The sequence below is a fragment of the Pleurodeles waltl genome, chromosome 4_2 (genome assembly GCF_031143425.1).
Source record: "Pleurodeles waltl isolate 20211129_DDA chromosome 4_2, aPleWal1.hap1.20221129, whole genome shotgun sequence".
Taxonomy (NCBI): domain Eukaryota; kingdom Metazoa; phylum Chordata; class Amphibia; order Caudata; family Salamandridae; genus Pleurodeles; species Pleurodeles waltl.
Window position 1 is genome coordinate 1,018,750,082 of NC_090443.1, and position 18,065 is coordinate 1,018,768,146.

Sequence of the window (18,065 nt, forward strand, 5' to 3'; positions counted from 1 at the left end):
GTACATAGGTAGGTTCACAAAATAAGTTTAAAAAAAGTAGATGTGCAATTACTTTTTGAGACCAGGATTTTAGGACATTGCTCCATAAAGGTATTGAGTTGTCCTCTCAGTTAAACCACCTCAGTTTATGATGTTTGTGGAAGCTTGGCTCCTTTCAATTAATGCACATTTTGTTAAGATAGTGGAAGCAAAGTAGATGTGTTAGCAGGAAGCATCAACATTGTGACGTACAGGTGGTCTTTAATATTCCGCAATATAACATAAGATGGAGATGATTTTCATGCAGATGATGTGGAAGTACATGGTGCATGCAGTTACAATTCACATTTCACCCGGAAGCATTCTTGCTCCTCCACAAGTATCAGTGAAGAGAACAAGACATTTCTCACAAATGTTTTTTTCTTAGGGATATTCAATGACTGTCCAGCACCATCACAATTCTGTGCCAGTCCGAATCTGGTGAATGAGTATACAGTAGATTTTAGTAATCTGTCATCAAGCGGATCAATGCTCCTAGAAGCATCCTTCGCCACTTAGAAGTGCTTGTGGCGATTATTTTCTGAGTTTATTTGCTAGAAACTTATGTTCGATGGCATCTGTCGCTGTAGATACGCATGTTCTGCAATAGCTCGCCATCTGGTGTTGGGCCGGAGTGTTACAAGTTGTTTTTCTTCGAAGAAGTCTTTCGAGTCACGGGACCGAGTGACTCCTTCTTTTGTCTCCATTGCGCATGGGCGTCGACTCCATCTTCGATTGTTTTTTTTCCGCCATCGGGTTCGGACGTGTTCCTGTCGCTCCGAGTTTCGGAACGGAAAAAATAGTTAATTTCGGAAGATTTTCGTCGGTATTGTTGCGTTCGGGATCGGCGTACTTAGATTCAACACCGCATCGAAGATCGAAGAGCTCCGGTGCCCTTCGGGGTAGTTTTTCGATCCTCCGTCGGGGCCTGGTCGGCCCGACCGCGTGCTGAAGAACGCCGATGGAACGGACCCCGTTCCGTTTCTGCCCCAAATGCCACAATAAATACCCCTACACAGACCAACACTTAGTCTGCAACCTGTGCCTGTCACCTGAGCACAGCGAAGACACCTGCGAGGCCTGTCGTGCGTTCCGGTCCCGAAAAACACTCCGAGACCGTCGAGCCAGAAGACTTCAAATGGCGTCCGCACCGACAGCCCAACGGGAGTTCGAGGAACAAGAAGAGGAAGGTACCTTCTCGATTCAAGACTCAGACTCCGAAGGATTCGACGATACACAAACCGTGAGTAAGACGTCGAAAACCACACAAAGAAACATTTACAAGGCCCAGGGGACGCCACTGCCACCAGGCCATGGCTCGACCCATAAATTCGGTGACCGACCGTCGGCACCGAAAAAGGCCCAAACAGTGCCGAGATCGTCCGACTCCGGTCGAGACACCGGCACGCAGCCTTCTCGGGACCGAGAAAGTGCTGGAGACAAGCCTCGACACCGAGATGCCGGTGTGGACACGGCTCGACGCCGAGACAGCGGCACCGAAACAGATCGACGCCGAGAGGTTTCGGCCCCGAAAAGGAAAAAAGTCACCTCGGAGCCGAAAAAACACGCAGACAAAGTTTCGATGCCGAAACAAACTGCAAGCGACCCAGCTTCAGGCTCTTATACAGAAGAGCACTCGCTAACCTCCCAAATGCAAAAGCATAGGTTTGAGGAAGAGCTACAAGCAACTGATGTGGACCATACGCAAAAGCGTATCTTCATTCAGCAGGGGACAGGAAAAATAAGCACCCTTCCCCCCCATTAGGAGAAAGAGAAGGTTGGAGTTCCAGACGGAACAAGCACCACAACCAAAAGTGGTGAAAAGGGTTACACCACCACCCTCTCCTCCGCCCGTGATTAACGTTTCACCAGCACAAACGCCATCACACTCCCCAGCTCACACCACCATGAGCCAGGGTGACCAAGATCAGGACGCATGGGACCTATACGACGCCCCAGTGTCAGATAACAGCCCGGAGGCATACCCTACAAAACCATCTCCACCAGAAGACAGCACCGCGTACTCTCAGGTGGTGGCTAGAGCAGCACAATTTCACAACGTAAGCCTCCACTCAGAACAGGTCGAGGATGATTTCTTGTTCAACACACTCTCCTCCACCCACAGCTCCTACCAAAGCCTGCCTATGCTCCCTGGTATGCTCCGGCACGCAAAAGACATATTTAAGGACCCGGTCAAAAGTAGGGCAATCACACCAAGGGTGGAAAAAAAGTATAAGCCGCCTCCTACGGACCCGGTTTTCATCACAACACAGCTGCCACCAGACTCTGTTGTTGTAGGAGCAGCTAGGAAAAGGGCCAACTCTCACACATCTGGAGATGCACCACCCCCAGATAAAGAAAGCCGCAAGTTCGATGCAGCTGGTAAGAGAGTCGCAGCACAAGCTGCAAACCAGTGGCGCATCGCGAACTCCCAGGCACTACTTGCGCGCTATGACAGAGCCCACTGGGACGAGATGCAACATCTCATTGAACATCTGCCCAAAGACTTCCAAAATAGGGCAAAACAAGTGGTTGAGGAGGGACAGACCATCTCCAACAACCAGATACGTTCCTCCATGGACGCTGCAGATACAGCTGCACGGACAATTAATACATCTGTAACTATCAGAAGGCATGCATGGCTCCGAACGTCTGGATTTAAACCAGAGATTCAACAAGCAGTTCTCAATATGCCTTTTAATGAAAAAGAACTGTTCGGTCCAGAAGTGGACACAGCGATTGAGAAACTCAAAAAAGATACGGACACTGCCAAAGCCATGGGCGCACTCTACTCCCCGCAGAGCAGAGGGAATTACAGCACATTCCGTAAAACGCCCTTTCGAGGGGGGTTTCGGGGTCAAAGCACACAAGCCAGCACCTCACAAGCAACACCGTCCACTTACCAGGGACAGTATAGAGGAGGTTTTCGGGGACAATATAGAGGAGGGCAATTCCCTAGAAATAGAGGGAGATTTCAAAGCCCCAAAACCCCTACTACAAAACAATGACTCACATGTCACTCACCCCCTCCACACAACACCAGTGGGGGGAAGAATAGGTCATTATTACAAAGCATGGGAGGAAATCACTACAGACACTTGGGTTCTAGCAATTATCCTACATGGTTATTGCATAGAATTTCTACAATTCCCTCCAAACATACCACCAAAAGCACAAAATTTAACAACACACCATTCCAATCTCCTGGAGATAGAAGTGCAGGCACTATTGCAAAAGAATGCAATCGAATTAGTGCCAAACACACAAATAAACACAGGAGTTTACTCACTGTACTTTCTGATACCAAAGAAGGACAAAACGCTGAGACCAATCCTAGACCTCAGAGTAGTGAACACTTTCATCAAATCAGACCACTTCCACATGGTCACACTACAAGAAGTATTGCCATTGCTAAAACTGCACGACTACATGGCAACTTTAGACCTCAAGGATGCTTATTTCCATATACCAATACACCCATCGCACAGGAAATACCTAAGGTTTGTATTCAAAGGAATACATTACCAATTCAAGGTACTGCCTTTCGGATTAACAACCGCACCAAGAGTCTTTACCAAATGTCTAGCAGTAGTCGCAGCACACATAAGAAGGCAGCAAATACATGTGTTCCCATATCTAGACGACTGGCTAATCAAGGCCCATTCGTTAATAGAGTGCTCAAATCACACAAATCATATCATACAAACCCTCTTCAAACTAGGGTTCACCGTCAATTTCACAAAATCCAAAATTCTGCCACGCAAGGTACAACAATACCTGGGAGCCATAATAGACACATCAAAAGGAGTAGCCACTCCAAGTCCACAAAGAATTCAAAATTTCAACACCATCATACAACGCATGTATCCAACACAAAAGATACAGGCAAAGATGGTATTACAACTCCTAGGCATGATGTCATCATGCATAGCCATTGTCCCAAACGCAAGACTGCACATGAGGCCCTTACAACAATGCCTAGCATCACAGTGGTCTCAAGCACAGGGTCACCTCCTAGATCTGGTGTTAATAGACCGCCAAACTTACCTCTCGCTTCTGTGGTGGAACAACATAAATTTAAACAAGGGGCGGCCTTTCCAAGACCCAGTGCCACAATACGTAATAACAACAGATGCTTCCATGACAGGGTGGGGAGCACACCTCAATCAACACAGCATACAAGGACAATGGAACGTACATCAAACAAAACTGCATATCAATCACCTAGAACTTCTAGCAGTTTTTCAAGCACTAAAAGCTTTCCAACCAATAATAGTTCACAAATACATTCTCGTCAAAACAGACAACATGACAACAATGTATTATCTAAACAAGCAGGGAGGGACGCACTCCACGCAGTTAAGCCTGCTAGCACAAAAAATTTGGCATTGGGCAATTCACAACCAAATTCGCCTAATTGCACAGTTTATACCAGGGATACAAAATCAACTCGCAGACAATCTCTCTCGAAATCACCAACAGGTCCACGAATGGGAAATTCACCCCCAAATACTGAACACTTATTTCAAACTCTGGGGAACACCTCAGATAGACTTGTTTGCGACAAGGGAGAACGCAAAATGCCAAAACTTCGCATCCAGATACCCACACAAACAATCCCAAGGCAATGCCCTATGGATGAACTGGTCAGGGATATTTGCTTACGCTTTTCCTCCTCTCCCTCTCCTTCCTTACCTGGTAAACAAACTCAGTCAAAGCAAACTCAAACTCATATTGATAGCACCAACTTGGGCAAGGCAACCCTGGTACACAACGCTGCTAGACCTATCAGTGGTACCCTGCATCAAATTGCCCAACAGGCCAGATCTGTTGACACAGCACAACCAAAAGATCAGACACCCAGATCCAGCATCGCTGAATCTAGCAATCTGGCTCCTGAAATCCTAGAATTCGGGCACTTACAACTTACCCAAGAATGTATGGAAGTCATAAAACAAGCAAGAAGGCCATCCACCAGGCACTGCTATGCAAGTAAATGGAAGAGGTTTGTTTGCTACTGCCATATTAATCAAATACAACCATTACACACAACTCCAGAACATGTAGTGGGTTACTTGCTTCACTTACAAAAATCTAACCTAGCTTTCTCTTCCATTAAGATTCACCTTGCAGCAATATCTGCATACCTGCAGACTACCTATTCAACTTCCCTATATAAAATACCAGTCATTAAAGCATTCATGGAGGGCCTTAGGAGAATTATACCACCAAGAACACTACCTGTTCCTTCATGGAACCTAAATGTTGTCCTAACTAGACTTATGGGTCCACCTTTTGAACCCATGCACTCCTGCGACATACAGTTCCTAACCTGGAAGGTGGCATTTCTCATCGCCATTACTTCCCTGAGAAGAGTAAGCGAGATTCAGGCGTTTACTATACAGGAACCTTTTATACAACTACACAAAAATAAAGTCGTCCTAAGGACCAATCCTAAATGTTTGCCAAAGGTTATTTCACCGTTCCATCTAAATCAAACAGTGGAACTTCCAGTGTTCTTTCCACAGCCAGATACCGTAGCTGAAAGGGCACTACATACATTAGATGTCAAAAGAGCATTAATGTATTACATTGACAGAACAAAGAACATCAGAAAGACTAAACAACTCTTTATTGCATTTCAAAAACCTCATGCAGGAAACCCAATTTCAAAACAAGGTATAGCCAGATGGATAGTTAAATGCATCCAAATCTGCTACCTTAAAGCTAAACGACAGCTGCCCATTACACCAAGGGCACACTCAACCAGAAAGAAAGGTGCTACCATGGCCTTTCTAGGAAACATCCCAATGCAAGAAATATGTAAGGCAGCCACATGGTCTACGCCTCATACATTCACCAAGCACTACTGTGTAGACGTGTTATCCGCACAACAAGCCACAGTAGGTCAAGCTGTATTAAGGACATTATTTCAGACTACTTCCACTCCTACAGGCTGATCCACCGCTTTTGGGGAAATAACTGCTTACTAGTCTATTGCAGAACATGCGTATCTACAGCGACAGATGCCATCGAACTGAAAATGTCACTTACCCAGTGTACATCTGTTCGTGGCATCAGTCGCAGTAGATTTGCATGTGCCCACCCGCCTCCCCGGGAGCCTGTAGCAGTTTGGAAGTTACCTTCAATTATTTATATATGTATCATCTCAACCTTAAATAGGTGCATACTTAGTCACTCCATTGCATGGGCACTATTACTACAATTCAACTCCTACCTCACCCTCTGCGGGGAAAAACAATCGAAGATGGAGTCGACGCCCATGCGCAATGGAGACAAAAGGAGGAGTCACTCGGTCCCGTGACTCGAAAGACTTCTTCGAAGAAAAACAACTTGTAACACTCCGGCCCAACACCAGATGGCGAGCTATTGCAGAACATGCGAATCTACTGCGACTGATGCCACGAACAGATGTACACTGGGTAAGTGACATTTTCATTTAAGTGCATTGGGCATCTAGGTAGCTATGAACATCTTTAGGACCCCAATCGGAAAATCCACTTCTTAATGTTTTCCTACAAAGAGTGGGGTCATGTCTAGAAACAATAGGTTCTTCCCTAAATTCCTGTAAAAAAAAGTGACTTTAATTTTGTCTGCGGTGGGCTGCAGCCGGCTGTCCTCTGCCCAGCAGTAAAAGCAGCTGAGCCAGAACCTCAATCCTGAAGCAACTAAAGAAAGGTAAATTAAGAATAGCACTCAGAAGTAAGAAGAAAGGGGAGGCAAAATGCTCTTCTGCCCTCGAAGGAAAATAAACACATTTCAAGCCATCAATGAATCACTCGCAAAGCCGGGACCATTTGGCAAAATAAAGACAAGTGCACACAAAAGAAGAGTGCAAGCGGAATGAGGCTAACCTGAGGAGATCAGAAACTATCAGGCTAGTAGTAAATGAAGTAATAGGTTCACGAGGAGTATGCACCAGGGACACATAGTATCACATCAGTGGATAATGCAGAAGAGAGGAGCCACAGAAGCACTGGAAGTTGCAGGAGAAAGTAGTGTGACCAATGTGAAGCTCTGCTACTCACCCGTGCCGCCATGGCGGGGTAAGGGCCAAACGTGCCTCATTGAGTTTGAGAATTCAAATAAGATTCCGCCCCTTCATGGTATCAAATGCTTTGTAAATGTCTCAATATATTGGCAGGGCCTCCAGGACCTGCTATATCCAGCTGACTGTCCAAACCATGGACAAAACAGTTTCTGTGCCAGGCCAGGTCTTCACTTGCTGCATCACTAACCGCCGTAAAGCCGAATATGATGGCCAGATTACGTATCACCTGCAGCAGTGATATTGAAAGTGTGGAAACTTTGTGTCTCTAGAAATGGGAGAGTATTCTTTTCCTTAAGTTTATGGGAAACACTTCCTGTGAAAAGGAGGCTTTATAATGCCACAAACCGAGGCAATGTTGGTCGGCTGCTAGATAACTAGTTAGATGTTGAATCTAGACAGAAGACAGGAATGAAGGAGGTGCCTTCAGTGAATATATGAGGTTTGAGATGAAAAAGCTTAGTTCTGGGGCATGACCATCTGTAAACATCCAGTCTATGCCAGAGCGGAAAGGGCAGGTAAGGTGGCTACAAAGCTATCTGCGAAAACTGCATACGAGTCACAAAGTTTAGCAGTCTTATTTTCTATATTTTCATTTCAAAAAGTTAATGTTCCAGTCAATACACTTCCCTTGGGAAGGGACCATTATGGAGGTGGCAGAGCTCAGAGGGAACTCTCGTAGGTAGTCAGTCATTGCTTTTGACCAATTTTGTAGCTGCTAGTAGGAAGATTTGTGAGAGTAATCAAGAACTCTGCAAGGCAGGGATCCCGAGAGCCCCAGATTGACTGAAGAAGAGCTTTGCGTCTTCTAAGAAACTCTCAAACTCTGATGTGCTCTTCCATTGATCATCTCATTTCAAGCACTATGTAATGAATTGTCTGTTGAAAACCCTGAGCTATTCATTAGCTCATTTAGGGGGTTATTCTATCTTTGGAGGAGGTGTTAATCCGTCCCAAAAGTGACGGAAAAGTGACGGATTTACCACCAGCCGTATTACGAGTCCATTATATCCTATAGAACTCGTAATACGGCTGGTGGTATATCCGTCACTTTACCGTCACTTTTGGGACGGATTAACACTCCTCCAAAGTTAGAATAACCCCCTTAGTGTCTTGATGTAGAACTGTACAATGTCATGAATATTTGGGTTTAGTTATATTAGAATCTGACCCTACAAACATTTTGCTCCGAACAACCATTCAGGAGCTTTGATGAGCATGCTTTACCCCTCCCTCACCAGTGGGATAAGGTAGACTTACTGAAGAAGAAACAAATGCCCTGGAATCACAGACATTTCTAACTAGTTATGTGTTCTGTGTGGAAGCCTGTAATTTTAACAAATTACTTTTTTGTAACAATGATGAACATATCATTATCCAGACGTTTTGCTCTCCTTTGTCAGCTTTGTTTTAAATTTTCCCTACAACATCTTTGAAATAAATTTACCTCCTTTGCCCTTGAGTGCACCTAGGAGCCCCAGTTGTTTTCACACTGGTACAGCCTCTTTTAGTTTGTAGTCATGTGCCAAGACTGGGCATTGCTGAGTGAAGCACTTTATTTTTGTGAAAGACCCTTACCTTATAACTTGTTGGTCAATCGTAAAAATGGCAAGTGGTGAGATGGCAGAGGGCATTGTTGCTCAGACTGGGACACACATTGAATGCAAATAGCTACAAAGTCCAGGTATGAGTTCCGGGTGTAGGGACCACATTATTCTGCAGTGTGTGCTGACTGTGAGTCAGTGAAACCACCATTCCCTTGTGTTGAGCCCCATGAGAGGATCGGGGAAGTCTTGTTGAATGCTTTGCGACAGGATGGTCCGCTTAGCTCTAGGAGGAAAGTAATCCTGCGCAAGAGTCTGAGAGAGAAAAAGGATCTGACTGAGACAGGATGCTGAACACGGAACCTTTAGGTGGTGGCCGTAAGTGATGGTTAGCTGAGTGTAGTGCACAGGTGGGTGTGTAGATGCTAGTGCTGGTAGCATGACAGGGAGGAGAAGGGCCAACTGAGAATATTTAACTGCAGCCCAGCTGCCTGGTGGATTGTTATGAAATGAGGAAAGAATGTGACAAGATAAATAAGAGGCTGCACATGCGCAATATCATGATTTTTCTCAAGAGGGTAAAGTAGCACTCGACGCCGATGAGGGTATTGCTCTACTGTTTGCTATGGACCAAAATGTTGGTTTGTCTTTGCTGAATGGACTTGAAGCAGCATTTGCTCTGTCAATCCGTTCACTCCGCAAAGCTTAGAATTGTTTAGTTTTCCCCAACATACTATGGGGGTCATTCCGACTCCCGCCGGCGGCGGTAACCGCACGCCCGGCGGGAGCCGCCGAATGACCGCGGCAGCCATTCTGGCTTTCCCGCTGGGCTGGCGGGCGACCGCCAGAAGGCCGCCCGCCGGCCCAGCGGGAAAGCGCCTTCAACGAGGAAGCCGGCTCCGAATGGAGGCGGCGGAGTTGAAGGCGTGCGACGGGTGCAGTGGCACCCGTCGCGATTTTCAGTGTCTGCTTGGCAGACACTGAAAATCAATGTGGGGCCCTGTTAGGGGGCCCCTGCAGTGCCCATGCCATAGGCACTGCAGGGGGCACTGCAGGGGCCCCCAGGGGCCCCACGACACCAGTTACCGCCATCCTGTTCCTGGCGGTGAAAACCGCCAGGAACAGGATGGCGGTAAGGGGGTCGGAATCCCCATGGCGGCGCTGCAAGCAGCGCCGCCGTGGAGGATTCCCTGGGGCAGCGGGAAACCGGCGGGACACCGCCGGTTTCCCGTTTCTGACCGCGGCTGTACCGCCGCGGTCAGAATGCCCATGGAAGCACCGCCAGCCTGTTGGCGGTGCTTCCGCGGTCGTTGGCCCTGGCGGTCGGTGACCGCCAGGGTCAGAATGAACCCCTATGTGTCGTTGATCTTGTTTATGACCCTGAACAATGACCATCCCATTAATCCTATGTCTATACTGGCCACTTTGGTCTGTGCCCAGTTCTTCCGTAAAATTAGGTCTGCCATGCACAGCCCACTCCTGCATAAGTTGATAATTTCTTTGTTGCTAATTGTGTTTTTCCGCTTTCAATGCTAGGCTTCTCTCTCATTGCCAGGACCTGAAAGTTCCTCCTGCTGTACCAAAGCTGTACAAGAACATAGCTGGTAAACTGGCGCAAGAGAGCGAACAAATGGAATACAGCCAAGCGACTCTGGAAACACTGCAGGTGAGCAAAATGGAAAAGAGGGTGCTCTTTGAGATACTGTAGCAACCCTTGAATTGTACAGGGAAAATGTAAACAAATTTGTGTGTGTTGTGTTATTTGCAACAACTCATACGCGAAAGTGTATCTCAGCACTTTGCTACTCAGAGTCGGTATAGTGCAGTTAGAACATCCACGTTTTTAAAAGTCTTTGAACTTAGAAGGATCTGAACACATCCGAATTTGCAAAAGGAACTTGTTGCAGGGAAGTGGGGCAAGATATGAGAAAGATCTACCTCGAAATCTGGAGGTGCGGATACAAGGGATTCTTAGAAAAGCTTTATTTGCAGACCTGGTATACAATTATATAACAGAGGAGACATATGACTACTTGTCATCAATTGATTGTAAAGGGCTCCTGTCCATCCAGATTTTGGAGGAGCAATAGGAACTTAATTGTTCCAATATCACCTTCTTTTTGTCACAGTGTGATATGAACATTCAATTAAAAAAAAGTGATGCTTGTGTGTCCTCTGTGCTCTACCTGAGCAGTGGAATTATCTTGGAATATAGAACGATTTATTCAGTATATTTCTACGTGACACGCCAAGATAGTTACAGTTGGAGAATGGGAGCTGGATGTTAGAGAGACTTTCACATGAGTAGACATACAAGAGCAATATCAATGTTTCCTTATCTGTGGGTATTCAATAAATTGGTGATCATAATGCTGGCTCCCCACCCAAATGGGAGTATTCCCCCTTGTTATGAATAGAACCTGGTGCTGTGTTTTGGTCGCAGTTCTTTGTAGTACCTGAGGACCATACTCCAGATATTACAAAGGCAGCTTTTCAATGCGAAGAGGATTGAGCTCCAGTGTTTCTTCCAATCTATCAAATTGGTTATGATCAGTTGCCATTGACATTAACACATCCATCCTTTTCTCTCGCACCAAAGGCTTCTAACCCTGATACATTTCAGTGCTATATTGACCCCTGTAGGTCAGTGCTTCTTCGGTGCTCTTAACACAGAAGATGCTTTATCATTGACCCAGTAGCAGTCTCCTTAGCATATGTGTGAATGTTACTGCTGCAGCATGTTTCTTTTTACTCAGTACTTGAGAGTCTAGGGTAGCAGTGCCATCTGTGGGCATTAGGCACTTCGGCTTCTTCTGGTGTCTCCCTTCCACACTCTTCCAAGAATGCTTTCGCGCCTACTGTGCATACTCGAAGACCTCTCCAAACTGACATAATTCAGCTTGGCCAGCTCCATCAGAAGTCAGTGTGTGCACAATTATTTTCAGAGTTGTACGTGAGGTCATACGCAGTGCGTGACAAGCGTGCAAGTTATAGTTAGCTCAGTAGTCTATAACTGGTGAATTTCAGTGTTTTATTTAGTTTAAAATAATATTTTTAACTGACATTTTCATTTAACTATAATCTCACTTTAACCATTTTTTTTTACCGTCGAATTTCGACTTTTTTTTAACAGAAACTAAGATTATTACCCGACGTAACTATAATGTCACTTTAAGCTTTGTTATTTTCAATGAACTTCTGTTTTTTTTAAAAAACATAAAATAAAAAATTATTACCACCCCTACCTATAACGTAACTTTAACCTTTTTTTTTTTTTCCAGTGAATTTCTAGGGCTTTTTAATGTGAAGTAAAATTGAGCTCAGCCTCTGCGTAGTTGTGGCTCTCCCACATAATTGTACTCGTGGGTCTGAAGCGAGTGGCCGCTCCGTGAAGAGTGGCGCAGTGTGACTTATAGGGGATTGCCCACCTAATGAGGCTGAGGTCTGTGGTCGGAGTGGACTCTTTAAGCGCAGTCTGTCCTCTGAGCGCTGACTATGTATAAAAGGGGCGTGCCCACCTATTGAGGCTTGGAGTTTTGCGGTGATTGGACTCTCCTCACAGTCTTCACACTGAGCCCTGAATGTGCGTCGTAGGGGCTTACCCACCTAATGAGATTGAGGTCTCTGAAGGGGGTGGACCCCACGCAAGTCTGCGCACCGACTGCCTAGTGCAAGCCAAACCTCTTCAGTCAAACCCAACAGGTGGGTGGCTGCAGGGTCTAGTCTCTGACTCAACCCCGCTGTGTGTGCCCAACATCCTGCTGCGCCATCCCATCCCAGACGCACAACCCACATATTCCTTTCTTTTTTTCCTTTTAGGTACCGCAGTAGCCACCTCTCAAGCTTCACCCCATGGTACTGTCGTACGAGACATGCTTCCTCTGGGGAACTTGCGCATTGGAACCATGAGAGTGAAGCTTAAGTATCTCATGGGAGGGCAGTGCTCTGTCCCAGAGGAGTACCTCAGTGGTCACCACTGAAAAATAAATAAATACAAATAATTAAATTGCCTCGGGTGTCTGGGCGTTCCCACCATGTCCCCTTATTCCCTATTTTTAAAACTTAGTAGGACACAGGGACTGAGGGGGTCATTCCGAGGCTGGCGGTCTTGAGACCGCCAGACTCGGGGTGGCTGTCGGACCGTCGCGGTAGTGGTGGTCCGATCTGCCACATTCTGACTGCGGCTGAGCCGACGCGGTCAAACCACCGACGCCACCAGGCTGCAGTCAGCCTGCAGCCTGGTGGTCCCAGCGGTTGTAATCCTCTGGATTACGAGTCCCATTCTGCTAGCCTTTCCATGGCAGTTCACTGTAGTGGAAAAGCTTGCAGAATGGGGGTGCCCAGAGCCCCCATGCCCAGCCCATCGCACATTTCACTGCCTGAATTATGGGCAGTGAAATGCGCGACGGGTGCTGCTGCACCCACTGCACCGCCACATTGTCGCCGGCTCAATTCCGAGCCAGCGTCAATGTTAAGGCCCTCATCACTGCAGGGCCGGCGGGCGGATACACTATTTACGCCCGCCAGCCCTGCAGTGAACTTGTAATAGGGCCAGCGGTGTCCTGCCGGCACTAGCGGAATGACCACCTGAGTCTTTAAGAGCGGGCGCAATATTTTCTTCTGAGTTGCAGCGAGCCAAACCGATTGCTTGGTACCACAGTACCGAAATGGCCAACAGGAGAAAATTCTTGCTCTGCCAATGAGAAGTCCCCAGATTTTGAATTTATGGTACCGCAGATATCCTGCTTAACAAAGCGTCTACATATACCTAACTTTTTAACCTCTTCAAGCCCAACGGAAATCCATCTTTAAATGATATTTTCTCGTAAACAGCTGCAACGGATATACACCAGATCACAAAAAATATCCTGTCTGAATAATGTTCTGGCAATTTGCCAAATTTGCTGTAATTCCTTTCAGCCATTTATTCTATATCTCAGAGGAAAGATTCCTATGGGAAATCAGTGTTTGCCCTGCTTCTCACCATTTGTCTAGGCCCTCGCTTGACGGATCACCGCAAATCTTTCCATGACGGAGGGGAGGTGGATGAACCTTTTTTTTTTTTTTTTTTTTTAAAGTTTCGTAAAGGTTTGTTAAATGTTGCCAAAGTTATTAGCAAAAGGAAAAAACTTTCTTCCTGTGGAAACTCTGACATAACTATAACTACCTATTGGCAACCACCACAGTGTTTTATTTGTTTTATTTACATTGATATATATGCACAAGTGTACATATTCACTGAAAAAGACAAAGGTTAAAGTAAAGTTTTAATTGGCTTTAATATAACGCTTTAACATGTTTTAAAAAACATCAGAAATTGACATAAAACACATTTAAAAAACAGTTATGGTTACAGTTTAAAATTGAAAGCAAGTTATGGTTAGAACGACAATCCATAAATAGCGGAGCAGCCATCCAAACCGTAACTTGCACAACCAATGTCGTTCTCGTCATCTCACAATATTTATACCAACAAAGAACCACAGCTAAAAGCAAAATGTAATGAAATAAGGCATACTCAGTTCAGTACATTTTACCACTTTCATAGTTGCTTCTGTCACATTGATGAGGGTAATGTGATTGGTAATCTCATCTACAAGATGATTTACAACGTTCGTAATTGCACCTGTTTCTTTAAGGGTGCGGATTATGAGCATTGCGCTTGGTGTACCCCTGCCTCCTTATGTGCCGTTAAATTCTTTGATCGGGACGCAAGAACCATCTCTGTGTCCTGTAATAGCAGCCTCCGCTTTTCATGTTGTAGTAGGACCTCTCTTCTTCACTCGGGCCTCCCCGAGTGCAAGAAGCAGGGTGGGAGCAATGACCATAGTGTATCCCTGCAGGGGTTGATGTGTGGTTTATTATGATATTGCTATTCCTGCCCATGCAGTTTGTTGCTGTGCAGGTGGGTGAACATGGAACAATAGCACGCTGTGCCTGTTTTCAGGCCTCTCTAGCCATAATTCCAGTACATCCCCCCCCTCCTCAGCTGTGAACAAAGGAGGAGCTCCTTTATGGTTAGGGCTGCTCAGTGCATCTACAACCACTGCAAGTCAACTCACGGTTAATGATGGACTACTGGGTCCAGCTGTGCTGTCTGTTTCTGCTTGTATTGTATTACAAATCCTGTCCATTTAACAGTCTAAACCCCAATGTGCCAAATAAATATTGGCAGCACATCATGGTTCAGATGTCTATCTGTGCCTTCAGATTCTTTTGGAGTTAGTGTAGATGTGCAAAGCAGCTCCTGTTCCATTGTGCTATAAATGGTTGATGAGAGAATCCCTGACTGCTCCATTATTTTACAATCTGTACCTTGTCAGGGGTTTCAACCCCCAGTAAGTAAGCAGAGGAACATTGTATTCTGAACAGCATTGTGGTGTCTATTGACACAACACCTCGTCATACCGCGGTGCAACAAGACAGGGATGTTTTGTAGCACAGACTCCCTGAAGGGACCAATATCTAACTCTTCTTTGTCTCACCTTTTTCTCTTTTGACCATGAAAGGATAACTTGGACAAGTCAGTGCAGGCTCTGGAGCACATGGGGGAAGAAATTGAGACTCTGCAGGAGAAAATCAGTGTACTGAAAAGTCAACAAGATGACGAAGAAGAAGAAGAAACCTCTGGGGAGGTAAGTGGCCCTCTCTGCTAACTTACTGCTATCTTATCTCTTGCTGGATGAGGTCCTCTGAGGCTGGGTGTCTCCTGTGTCTTGATGAAAAGCAGGAGTTTGAGGTTGACATCTGTATTATTAAGAAACATATTTTATGTGCTCAGTTTCCAGGCCAAGTCTTACCACGGCTGCTGTCACTAGTGGAACATGTGGAACATGCAGACAGAAATTCCACACCATACCCATGCTCTGACCAGCTTACTCACACGTTGAAGATGGCCCTAGGCCCTTCAATTACAGACACTAAATACATAAGAATAACCATAGTATACATCGTTATCTCTCTGGGTTTAACCTCCGAGTACAGATAGGCAGCATTAGACTACTATAACAGCTATTTAAAGGGGGATTTCAAAAGTTGAGACGTGAAATTATCATAGAAAGGCAGCGTGAACGGCAGCTTGAAAGGTTCTCTTTTCTGTATTCAACAATCCCGCCCTTACGATTGCTAGCGCGCCTGGTCCTTAGTAAGTAAACTTACAAGGGGACGCGTGTAGGCCGATGAACCTTTTGGATCGCATGGAATATCCTAGCTATGTAGTAATTGATGACCATCAATAATTCAATATACAAATCATTAATCAATAAGCAAATCACTAATCATCAATCATGCCATGAATAACCACAACTCAATTATACGTTTTATCCATTTTATTTCCCTATTACAATACTAAGTCATAAGGTTACTTCAAATTTTATTTAATCAGCTCAGAATTAGCTCATTAGTGACCCACAATAACATAATCTAATTAGAATTTGAGAAGACATATGCTATAGTATTCCAGCATAAGCTAACAAAGATGAATATATCGGCATTAACAGCAGAGTTCAGCAATCAGTTTCGTCAATCATTTGTCACCGTCAACGTCACCCAAAGAATACCTTACCTAACCCAGATTTGCATTTAGCATGTGGGACTTCATGCGAAAGCAATTTGGAAAACATCTAGCTAGAAGGAAAAACGTATTCAAACAGCGCAGTTGGTACCTAGAAAGAAAGGCTCAAAGTTAACAGTCACATTGTCACAGCTACCTATCCACAGAATGGATCAGCAACAAAGTCAGTCTTCGTCTTGAGGTCATCAGTCGATCAGGAACGCATCAGGCTATCAAATGCATAAGCCCAATGACAGAATCTCTAATCGCGTCTTCTGACATCATCAATTCTCCCCTCGCATCTGAAGTTTTAGCCCCTTGTCATGACTTTTTATTAGAGTTTTTCAGTCCATCCCCCTAATTCCTAATTGGTCAATTAATCACCAGTTATGACTCTATCCAGTAATATTATTTTTGCAAATCTATGAATTCTAATATTTCATCGTTCTCAGTTCATTGATTGGTTCACTGTACGATGTCCTCATCATCCGGCTCATCAGGTATTGAAAATGTTGCATCTTCTTCTCCAGTCAATGTCTCTATTGTTCGAGTCCTGGGAAAGTACGTCAAGCCTGCCTTACACCAAATTAGTTACAATTTCAGTTCCATCATCTCCTGTTCGTCGGTAAATTGCAGAAAACTCTAGCAAAGCACGAGGCCTGGCAACTAGGCTACTACTTCGGCTAAGTTAACTCTACAATATAATGCAAAACATAGGTTATACATCGCAATATGACATACTACTACATTATTATTGTTCATTTTCAATATTTTATGCATTTTTAATCATTTTAGTACAAATTCGTATAAACTGACTGTCACTCTCCGTGGGCACATTTTCAAACATGCACATTCATTTCTCTACGTTTAGTTTTCTTATTAATCAAAACTCATAAACACTCATTAATAATTTCTAATTAGCATATCTGCTTCAACATGATGAAAGGAACTAGCTACAGTTAGCTGCTCCCTTACAAGGGTGCAAAGGAGAACATTCAAAGGGGCTGAGCCGACTAGACAGAAAAAGTTGTATAAAATAGAATGATATGTGTAATGACATGTTTTGTCTAGTTTTTACTGAATGTTTGTCATTGTCATTTTTTTTATTTTTTATTGTTTTGTCTCCAATTATTCCATTCCTTTTCTGAGTTTGCTGATGATATGAAAATCATATATAAATCCCTTCTCCGTGCACTGTTAATCTAGTCTTAAAGCCCAACAAGCGGCTATACCGGCCAGTAAAGGTCTGCTTCAGCGTTAAAGGACGAAGACGAGGGCCTTTAACAAGGGAGCGGGCCTTTAATGGCTGGTATAGCCCCGCTACGGCGGGAAACAAGGCTATTAGAACATTCCGCCCCTAGAAAGCAGATTGTTCTAATTAGTAAAACTAAGGCCTCACGGAGCCTGAAATTGAAATACCCTCGGGCTTCATGAGTCTTTTGTTCATAGCAATAGCTGTGAAAGAAAAACATTTGAATGTTGATGCTCTGGGCTTCTACCAGCCTCTAGAAGCCTGGAGCTCCTTTATTGTCTTCAGTGGAGTTCTCATCATTCTAGTGTTCTAATTAGCTGTTATAATTCCCATAAATCTCAGCAAAAAATCGCTGCAAACATGTCTAACTTTTTTTTGTCTATTCTGTCTCTTAAATGAGATGTTATTGTGTTTAAAGAATCTTGTTCAGCGTTTTATCTTCCATCCATCTAAGAGTTCGAATGCAGATGTTTGACAGGATCCTAAATAATCAAAAACCCATTTAGTAGAAAACAAATTGATAGAAATGCTGTTTGGTAGAAAATAATCGAAAGACAACCTTAAGAACACTTTCAAGGTATAAATTAATTTTCTTTAAAAAAAAAAAGATCATTAAGGATCTAGGACCAG

General features: G+C 44.6%; 1 protein-coding gene across 1 annotated transcript in view; it reads left to right on the top strand.

Annotated features, from left to right (window-relative positions):
• The window catches only part of CENPQ (centromere protein Q), an 81,334-nt gene that overhangs the window by 38,822 nt on the left and 24,447 nt on the right, over window positions 1-18,065 (top strand). The window contains exons 7-8 of the mRNA XM_069232869.1: window positions 10,168-10,297; window positions 15,141-15,266. Coding sequence (XP_069088970.1) covers window positions 10,168-10,297; window positions 15,141-15,266 — 256 coding nt within the window. The remainder of the gene's footprint in view (window positions 1-10,167; window positions 10,298-15,140; window positions 15,267-18,065) is intronic.